This window comes from Sus scrofa, chromosome 17 (genome assembly GCF_054392235.1).
Source record: "Sus scrofa isolate SSC_HxYL_T2T_F1_AM1 chromosome 17, Sscrofa_HxYL_maternal_Yorkshire_Landrace_v2.0, whole genome shotgun sequence".
In the NCBI taxonomy this organism is placed as follows: domain Eukaryota; kingdom Metazoa; phylum Chordata; class Mammalia; order Artiodactyla; family Suidae; genus Sus; species Sus scrofa.
The window spans coordinates 44,152,776-44,163,165 of NC_139399.1; the positions used below are offsets into that span (position 1 = coordinate 44,152,776).

General features: G+C 50.0%; 1 protein-coding gene across 18 annotated transcripts in view; it reads left to right on the forward strand.

The window, feature by feature from the left end:
• EFCAB8 (EF-hand calcium binding domain 8) overlaps positions 1-10,055 on the forward strand; it is a 58,432-nt gene extending 48,377 nt beyond the window's left edge. For 10 of the 18 annotated variants that reach the window (XM_021078077.2, XM_085003549.1, XM_085003554.1 and 7 more), the window contains 4 exons: positions 1,495-1,663; positions 6,496-6,628; positions 8,082-8,472; positions 9,429-10,055. In XM_021078077.2, the coding sequence (XP_020933736.2) occupies positions 1,495-1,663; positions 6,496-6,628; positions 8,082-8,472; positions 9,429-9,764 (1,029 nt within the window). In that variant the 3' untranslated portion in view covers positions 9,765-10,055. The remainder of the gene's footprint in view (positions 1-1,494; positions 1,664-6,495; positions 6,629-8,081; positions 8,473-9,428) is intronic. The other 8 variants (XR_014832173.1, XM_085003550.1, XM_085003551.1 and 5 more) reach the window with 2 other exon arrangements.
• Positions 10,056-10,390: the final 335 nt, after the last annotated feature.

A 10,390-nucleotide genomic window follows, 5' to 3' on the forward strand; every position in this document is an offset into this window, starting at 1 on the left:
CTAAAAAACAAAAACAAAACAAAACAAAAATATATATATTGAAAGATATTAAGTCATTGCCTGCCCGATGCAGATATTTACCCCCTAATTTGCCATTTGCCTTTTTATTTTATTATTTTTAATTTATTATTGTTATTTTTTGCTTTTTAGGGCCATACCCACGGCATATGGAGGGTCCCAGGCTGGGGGTCTAATCGGAGCTATAGCCGCCGGCCTACGCCACAGCCACAGCACCGCGGGGTCCTAGCCATGTCTGTGATCTACACCACAGCTCACGGCAATGCCGGATCCTTAACCCACTGAGCGAGGCCAGGGATCGAACCCGCAACCTCATGGTTCCTAGTCAGATTCATTTTCACTGCACCACGATGGGAACTCCATGCCTTTTTATTTTATTTACGATGAGTTTTTAAGTTACAAAAATTTTTTTGTGGTCATCTTTTATTCCCATTGTGATTTTTCCCATTGCCTGTCACTTTCTTATTCAGAGATAAGTGGTCGCTTATATTTTCTTTTAGATGTTCTGTGGTTTCCTGAAAAAGCATTCTCCAGCCCTTCTAGTGTTTGTTTATAAGGTTATAAGGTATAGGACAGTGATTTAAGTTTCACTTCTTAGTTTTTCAGGAATTCCAGGGCTGTCGATTGAGTCCTGGTCTCTATCACCACCATTTTCTCTGCCATTCACATCATCTACCAGTGTTTTAAATATATATTTGGGTTGGTTTGTGAGCTATTGTCTTCTGTTGTTCTATTTAGTTTTTATTATTGTAACTTAACATACTTGATTATGGTAAAATAGGTTGCCCTTTATTAATCTTGCTTTATTTAAAAATGGATTTGGGAGATTTCCCCAGTGGCTCAGTGGGTTAGGAATCTATCTTTGTCACTGTTGTGGCTCTGGTTACTGCTGTGACTTGGGTTTGATCCCTGGCCTGGGAACTTTTGCCTGCATTGCGTGTAGCTCCCAGAAAGTTCTTGGGTATTTGCACTTGTTTTCCAGTTAAGTAGTTTAATTCTCTCTTAGTGCAGCGTGATGTATCACCACCCGACTCACCCTATTTTATACCCGATGCTCAACTGAATAACTCGAGAAGACGACCTGGGTTCTTGTTTAGCTCTGTCACTTTCTAGCTGTGTGGCTCTGGGACGGTTACTGAGCATCTCTGATCTCTCCTTTGCGGAGATGGTGAGACTCACACACATCCTGTAAGGTCGTTGTGATGTTCAAATGGGATAAGCTGTATACAAGCAGCTGGTAAACAATATAGTCATATGCAGAGCTTTTTATGATTTTACTAAAGGGACCAGTAAAGGCCAGAGAAGGGCTGGAACTTACCTGAGGTCACCAGAAAGTTCATGTGGGAATGTATCTAGAACTAGAACCCTGGCCCGTGTCCCAGGTCCTCCCAGAGGGCTCTGCTGCCTCCAGTCCTGGGTGCCCTCTGATGAGCCTGTGTCTTAGTGTAATTAATTCTCTTGTACCATCCCCTGTAGGTTGTGGCTGGTCAAACCATTTCCCTGGTTCCGCCCAAGCTTCTGATTACCTGGAAGGGCCATTTGGATAGTGTGGCAGACATCCTGTATGTGGACAGCTTCCAGCTGGTTCTCAGTGCTGGCCAGGACCGGAATGTCAAAGCTTGGAAACTCTCTGGTGACGCCATTGGTATGATCCTGCTGAAACTTGGGCTGTGCCCCGTGGCCCTTCCTGGCCCCGCGCCCGTTAGAATATAAGCTGCATAAACATTATCTCCTATGGGGTCAGGGTTCCAGGCTGCAGCAGCTGTCTGTGTTCGTGTTACAAGCTCTGGGTCTTTCCAGTTGTCCATTCAGCAGTCTGTCCATTCATTCCTCAACTGTCCATCCACCCAGTCACTCATCCACCCAATAACATTTACCTTTGTGTATCTAGTCCTGTATCTGATAAGGTACATTACCTTCTCTTTTTAAAAATAAACTTGGGAGTTCCCATTGTGGCTCAGTGGGTTATGAATCCCACATAGTGTAGGTGAGGATGCAGGTTTGATCCCTGGCTTTGCTTGGTGGGTTAAGGATCCAGTGTTGCCGCAAGCTCAGCATAAGTCACAGATGCAACTGGGATCCAGCATTGCTGTGGCTGTGGCATAGGCCGGTGTCTGTAACTCTGATTTAACCCTTAGCCTCAGAACTTCCATATGCCGCAGGTGCGGCCGTAAAAAGAAAAAATAAAAAAATAAAAATCGTTGAGGTATAACATACATAAAGAAAAGCACACAAACCAAGAGGGTCCAGCTTGGTGAACTTTCAGAAGGTAAACATTTACCTGTATGTCCACTGTCGTGTGAAGAAACAGCACATTACCAGCTCTTGGGGGCTCTCCTCATCCCCTGATCCGACCATCTCTATCTGATTTTTAAATCCAAAGATTAGGTTTGTCTGATTTTGAACTTTGTATAAATAGAATCATCTGATAGTTTCTCCTTTGTGTCTGGGTTCTTTGTCTCAAACACCATTGTGTTTGTGAAGTTCAGCCATTTGTTGGCTGAAGTAGTTCATTCATTCTCCTTGCTGAGTAGTATTCTGTTGTTGATACACCATCATTTATCTGTCTGGGCACCGGGGCTATTTCAGGCCATTAAAAGTAGCACTGCTGTGAACATTTTTCTTTTTTCTTTTTGCAGCTGCACCTGCGTCATATGGAAGTTCCTGGGCCAGGGATCAAATCTGGGCCAAAGCTGCAACCTATGCCACAGCTGCGGCAATGCCAGATCCTTAACCCACTGCCACATTGGGAATTCCATATTCTTACACAGATTTTTTAATTTTTTAAATTTTTTGGTTTTTAGGGCTGTATTCGTGGCATGTGGAAGTTCCCTGGCTAGGGGTCGAATTGGAGCCACAGCTGCTGGCCTACACCACAGCTATAGCAGTGTGGGATCTGAGCTGCATCTGCAACCTACACCACAGCTCATGGCAACACCAGATCCTTAACCCACTGAGTGAGGTCAGGGATAGAACCCACATCCTCATGGATCCTAGTTGGGTTCGTTAACTGCTGAGCCATGAAGGGAACTCCAGATATGTGCATTTCTATTGGATGTATATCTAAGAATGGAATTCCTGAACCACAGAGCATACACATTCACTCGCAGTAAATGCTGCTGAATAATCTTTCAAAGTGGTTATCAGTTTACCCTCTTTACCAGCAATATACAGTAACTCCTATTGTGCCGTAATTATGCCAACTCTTGGTATTGTCAGTGCTTTAAATTTTAGCCATTTCGATGAATAAGTAGTGGCATTTCACTGTAGTTTTAATTTGATTTGCAGAGTAGTGAGGCTGCAAATCTCTTTATACATTTATTGATCACTTGGCTGTATTGCTTTTCTAAGTGCTTGTTCAGGTATTTTGCCCATTTTTCTATTGAGTTATTTTGTTCTTTTGGATTTATAGGAGTTATTTATATTTTATGAATACGAGTCCTTTTACAGTTGTATGTTTTATAGATGTCTCCTTCTACCAGTGGGTCAAGGATCCAGTGTTGCTGTGAGCTGTGTTATAGGTCGTAGATGTGGCTCAGATCTAGTGCTGCTGTGGCTCTGGTGTAGGCCGGCAGCTACAGCTCTGATTCGACCCCTAACCTGGAAACCTCTCTATGCCACAGGTGCAGCCCTATGAAGACAAAAGACAAGGAAAAAAAAAAAAGAAATTTTGATATATATGTGATCAATTATATGTGACACATAATGTCATATATAACATATATGTATGTATAGTAGTGTATGTGTGTGTATAATTACACATATACAAATACACAATGACATACTATTCAGCCATAAGAAGAAGGAAATCTTGCCACTTGTGCTAACAAGAGGATATAATGCTAAGTGAAATGAGTCAGAGAAAGAAAACATTGTATGATCTCCCCTCTGGTCACCAGTGCTGTGTGCTATGTGAGTCCCTGTGTGAGCTACGTGTGCCCTTCTTTTGTGGGGGGCCAACTGCTCTGGGTTCACTGGTAGGCGGGGCTGGCTCCTGGCTGGTTGGCTGCAAAGCTAGGCCTCACAGGGCAGTTGTGCTCTCTCTGGAGGGCAGGGTAGGCTTCCCATGCAGTTGGCTGGGTAGCCTTCGTGGATGCAAGGCTGTTGCCAGTTTCCTGGAAGGTGAGGGTGAGTTCTTGTATATCTGTATGTCCTGGGGATGGGGGTGGCCTCAAGGCTGATGCTGTCCCACTGCAGAGTGGTTAAGCCTCCAGGGTTAATCGGTTAGAGGGAGGATTTAAAAATGGTGCTTGCCAGGAGTTCTTGCTGTGGTGCAGCAGGTTAAGATTCCAAGTGCAGCAGCTCGGTTTGCTCTGGAGACCCAGGTTCCCCAGCTCAGCCCTGGTGCAGTGGGTTACAAGGATCTGGCTTTGCTGCAGCTGTGGCTCAGATTCAGTCCCTGTCCCGTGAACTTCCATATGCCGCAGGGGCAGCCATTAAAAAAAAATGTGCTTGCCAGCATCAGTGTTATCATGATAGGACAAGTTGCCCCAAGTGGCTGCCATCCGCACCTATGTCCTCAGAGGGCATCCCAGTTGCCGCCTGCCTCTCTGAGAGGCTTTCCAAGATTAGCAATTGGTTCTGACCCAGGGCTCCTTTAAAACGACTGCCTCAGAGCTGGGACTCAGAGCGTGTGAGATTTTGCTTGTGCCCTTTAAGAACAGAATCTGTTTCCTATGGCCCCCACCTCCCAGCTCTCCCAAACACATGCCCTGCTGGTCCTCAAAGCCAGATGTTCTTCCCAGCGTAGGACCCCCAGGCTAGGGAGCCTGGTGTCGAACTCAGACCCTTCACTCCTTGGGGAGGATCTCTGTGATTGTGGTATTTCTTCCACTTGGGGGTCGCCCAGCTGGGGTTGTGTTTCCTGACTATGCTATAGTCCCGCCCTCCTCCTACTCATCTCTTTGTGATTCTTTCTTTCCTGCCTCAGAAAGAAAGAATCTGGTCTTTTTAGGGCTGCACCTATGGCATATGGAGGTTCCCTGGCAGGGGTTGAATCAGAGCTGTAGCCATTGGCCTACGCCAGAGCCAAAGCAACACGGGATCCGAGCCGCGTCTGTGACCTACACTATAGCTCATGGCAAGGCCGGATCCTTAACCCACTGAGCAAGGCCAGGGATCAAACCCTCAACCTCATTGTTCCTAGTTGGATTTGTTTCCCCTTAGCCACGACGGGAACTCCCTATATAGTATTATATACTATTTATCCTTCTCTGATCTATTTCACTTAGCATAATGCTCTCCAAGTCCATTCGTATTGCTGCAAATGGCAGTTTCTTTCTTTTTTATGGATGAGTAATACACACACACACACACCCATACACGCCCATATCTTTATCTGTTCATCTGTTGATGGACACTTATGTTGCTTCCCTATCTTGGCGATTGTAAGTAATGCTGCTATGAGCATTGGGTGCCTTTATCTTTTTAAATTTATATATATATATATTTTTTCTCTTTATGGATGCACCTGCAGTATATGGAATTTCCCAGGCCAGAAGTCTAATTGGAGCTGCAGCTGCCAGCCTACACCACAGCCAGAGCAACGCTAGATCCAAGCCGTATCTGGCAACCTACATCACAGCTTGTAGCCATGCCAGATCCTTAACCCACTGAATGAGGCCAGGGATTGAACCCACATCCTCACAGAGATTACTCTGGGTCCTTAACCCACTAAGCCACAGTGGGAACTCCTTCAATGAACACTTTTGTTTCCTTTGGATATATACCTGGGAGTGGAATTGTTGGGTCATATGGTAGTTCCAGTTTCAGTTTTCTGAGAAAACTTCATACTGTTTTCCACAATGGCTGCACCAGTTTACATTCCTACTAACTGTGTATGAGGGCTGCTTTTTCTCATATCCTCGCCCATTTGCTATTTGTGGGGTTTTTTTTGATGATAGCCTTTCTGACACATGTGAGGTGATATCTCATTTTTCTCAGTAATTTTTTTAAAAAGATGACCTTATAACACACCTCTCTTGTTTTTCTTAATTAAAAATAATCCTGCAGCAGGAGAATGGCCTACAACTCCCTATACCTGCCTGGACGCAGAACTCATGGTTCGCTGTTCTCACTTCTTACTTTCCACTCCAGCCCCCTTCCTCTCCAGACCCTCTCCTAATCTCACATCTGGTAGATGCCTGAGAATCTTGCGCCCTCACCATTTTACACATGAACTGCTTAAAGCCTGACTGAGGATCCTTCCGTCAGTACGTAGTACTCTCTCCATCTCAGCCTACCTGTGGGGCAGGATGCTTTAGGCCTGAGCTCCAGGTACATCCTAGGGTTGGTGTCTGACTCCTCCAGATGCTTGCTGAGTAGCCGGCATAAAGCCTGGCACACGATGGGCATAATAAGGTGTAGGCCAGGGATACGGGATTGCCGGCTGCCTCTTGAGGGTGGATGGTGAGGGGCAGAATGTTCAGAGGAGGGAGGCCAGTCCTTGGTACTGAACTGGGTCTGGTTATATCACAGGGACATTTGGCCTGAATGTTTGGAAAAGGCTGCAGGATGCCCCGATGATTAGTGACCATGAACTAAGACAAAGCTTGAAGGAGGAGGGTGACCGCGTAGACCCTGCTGAGAACGCCTTCCATCCCCAGCTTCAGTGAGTTATCACAGTGGTCACTGGTCAGCTCAGGCTTTGGCGGGGGGATGCTGGGAGCTCTCCAGATCCCAGGTGGCCCCCCTGACTTGGGTAGTGCTGAGCATATTTGAGTAGGGCCCGCAGAAGGCCACAGGCTTAGGAATTGCAGGCAACTTGACTCCACAGGTGGTGGCCATGGCCTAGGAGCCGGAGGCTCTGTTCCAGCCCAGATCAGCTGCAAGACTGAGCAGTGCAAATCAGAAAACATTAAAACTCAAGTTCTTAGATGGGACCCTGCCCTAGAACCAAGTTCAGATTTGCCAGGGCTGGCTTCCCTGCAGAGGCCTTTTCTGTGTGGCCAGAGGCCCCGGCAGGGGAGTGCCCAGGGCTCCAGTCCTGAAGAGACATGTGTTATTTCTCTGATCAGGGGCGCAGGCTGCTTGCTTGCTTCTTGTTCTTTCCTTTACAGATTCCTCCTTTACTTCTGCTCTACCCTTATTTCTGACCAAGTCTCAGATAAATCTGGGCTCAAAAAATATTTACTGAGGAGTTCCCACTGTGGCTTAGTGGGTTAAGAATCCGACTGGTATCCATGAGGTTGCGGATTCGATTCCCTGGCCTCACTCGGTGGGTTAAGAATCCAGTGTTGCCGTGAGCTGTGGCTAAGTCACAGATGTGGCTAAGATCCAGTGTTGCTGTGGCTGTGGTGTAGGCCGGCAGCTGCAACTCTGATTTGATCCTTAGCCCGGGAACTTCTATATGCTGCATGTGCGGCCCTAAAAAGACAAAAAAAAAAATTTACTGAGGTCCTGCTGACGACCAGGCCCTGTGCTAGGTTCTAGACATCCACAGTAATCCAGACACAGGTCCTGCCCCAGAGAACTCACAGTCCCCTTGGGGAGATGGACATGCAAACCTATGGCTGCAGTTCAATGTGATAAGTGAAGAGACTCCTAAGAACAGGGGTGGCTCAGAGACTAATCATCTGATTGGATAGAGCAAGGAAGGAAGGCTTCACAGGAGAAAAGGCTTTGGAGTTGGGTTTTGACGTGTAAGTAGGAGTTGGCCAGGCACACATAGACTCCTGTGGCTCCCATGCTCCTATCGACATGAATCTTTATAGTTCTCTGGGGAGATATCAAACCAGGCAGAGGCTGGGCTGGTGAGGGTATTTAAGTGTTCTACCAGGGGCTGCCCAGGAAAGATGAGGACGGGGTTTCAGGCCCACAGAAGAGGACATAGGGTGGTAGGAAGGGTTGCAGGGCTTTTGGGGGGCCAGTATAAGCAGGTCTCTGCTAGTGTTAATTGAACACTTTCTCAGTGATGGGCCCTGGGCTGTATGGCCTCAGGGGAGGGATGAGAAGGTTGGAGAAGATCAGGCCCAGAAGGGGAGAAACCATCTTGCTGTTCCTGGGAGGGCTGTCCCGTCTCGTGGTGCAGAGGGCATCTTATGAAGGAAAGCCCCTCACATCAGGGAGGAGCGGGATCTTGCCGAGGTCCTGGTGTACCAGCAGCGGGAGCAGGTGGCCCTCATGGCTCTCCTGAATGGGAAGGCGGACACAGAGGCCGAGGCTTGGGCCAGGCTGCAGAAGATAACCCTGACATCCCCGTGGGCTGGAGAGCGCTCCCCGGAAGACATTGAGAACAGCTGGTACAAGTGGGAGTCCAAGGGCAAGCAGGTGAGGTTGCGGGGGCACAGGGAGCGGGTGGAGGGGAGCCCTTGGCCCTCAGTCCCAAGCCTTGGCCCTCGCCCACGACTCCCACAGGTGAGCAAGGTCCTGGGAGCCGTGTACCAGCGCAAGGAGCGGTCACGGAGTCCCCGACTCCTGCTGACCAATGTGCAGTTTGGCTGGATGAAGCAACAGGTGAGCCAGTGGGAGGCCAGCTCCCCGAGATGCTAGGGCTGGAGCCTGGGGATCCGTCCTCCGTCGGGGGTCACTCTTGTGCCCATTTGTCCCTCCGGTGGGGGTGAGGTGCACATCCATCCTTTAACAGGTTTCTGGGCCACCCACAGTCCTGGGATGAAGCGGGTCTGCCTGGTTTGTTTGCCAAGGCCTTGGTTGAGGCCAAGGACACAGTCCTTGGAACTGACCTCATTGAGCCTGTGGGAGGAGGTCATCCATGGGTATTCAAAGCATTTTCCGGAATCTGTTTGTTAGCAACTCTGTCTCCATACTGCAGGCTACTCCTGAGCAGACACAGGGCCTCATGGTGCCAGAGTCAGTAAGAGACGGAGGGAATGGAAGGGGGCCTGTCCTTTGGGAGAGAAAGGAGCCAGGGCCTTGGGAAAGACCAGCATTGTGTCCCATCCTGCCTCTTGTTTGGGCGGATCCCAGCCTCTCCCTCCTCATCTGGCTTAGGGGCTCTAAGGAGCCCCCTTGCTCTGTGGTGGGGACTCAGAATGAGCGAGCTAACCCCTGGTCCTGGGCTGGGGAGAGGTCGATGCAGAGAAGGAATGCTCAGCATCCCTGCCCTTTGCTGGAGATGGGCTTCATCTCCAGCAAAGGGCGAGTACTAACGGCAGAGGTGGGGGCACCTCTGGGGAGCTTTTTGCATCGCAACCTCACTGGGGTCCAGCTTGAGGCTTCATTCTAAGCTGGGGACAATCTAGTGCTGCCTTCACGGGACTGTTGCCAGCACTAGAGGAGGGCTGGGTGCTGGGGCCTGGCACAGAGTGGGCTGAAGGGCTTGGCAGGGTGTGGTCATCAGCTCGGCATTCTGGAGATTTCTTCTGCATGGGAAGCCCCCAGGGCCCATCCTGCCCCTGCACCTGCTCTTGGTCCTGGGTGTCCCCCACACTCTCCTGCTCTGTTCCTTGCAGATCTCACCTCAGATCTACCAAAGCCTGCACTTCAAGGAGCTGGCGCCCACCCAGCAGCCTGACTTCATGATGCACAAGGTCCTGGACCAGCAGGGCCGGCTCACTCTGCGGGGGACCATGCCCAACTACACAGCCAGCACATCTGCTGCCACGGCATCCTCTCCCACCTCGAGCTCTCCATCAACCTCAGGCTCTGGGTTTCTGGAGCTCAGTGTGCCCACCTCCCCGCAGCTCCAGCCCTTCCAGGCCTTGCCGCAGCCCTGCTCAGCCCCCGTGCCCAGTCCCCCCGCACTGTCCTGTCCCAGGTATCCAGGCACATCCTGCAGAGGCCAGTGAACCCCAGGCACATTGTCCCTTCCCTCAGCCTGCTCCCCAGGCCTCTGAAGGTCGCCTTCTGTCCCGTGGGGGAGGGTTCCCACCTCAGGCTCCAAGGTGGCCCACCGCCTCTCCTGTCCTCCTGCAGGGCCAGCAGCCCCGCGGGTTTTGTCTGTCCCTGGCTTCCCTCTGCCAGGCCCAGAGGGTGCAGACCTTGCCCTGGTTGTCCCCACTCTGCCTGTCTGGTGAAGCCGGCCTTCTTCACCAGAGTCCCAGAGGAGAAAATAAATGTTCTCAGATGTTGGAGTCCCAGCGGCCTTGAGATCGGGTCCCTCGTCCCTTCGGCACCGGGCGGTGTCTCTGAGATGGGGTCCTGCTCCCCTGGCAAGGCTCTGGGCGGGTGCAGGGAGGAGAGTCCCTCCCCCCCAGGACACCTGTGTGGCTTTCTGACAGGTGACAGGTCCAAGCCTGGCGCGGGTGGGTCGTGCCACTGGGGTGAGCTATTTGGTTCTGAAACTTGGTTCATCCTCACAGTAAAAGTGAGGCCTAGCAGCCACCTGGAGGGGGTAGTGACTGTTGTTTATTGCTTTCTAGGGCTGCACCCATGGCATATGGAGGTTCCCAGGCTAGGGGTCCAATCAGAGCTG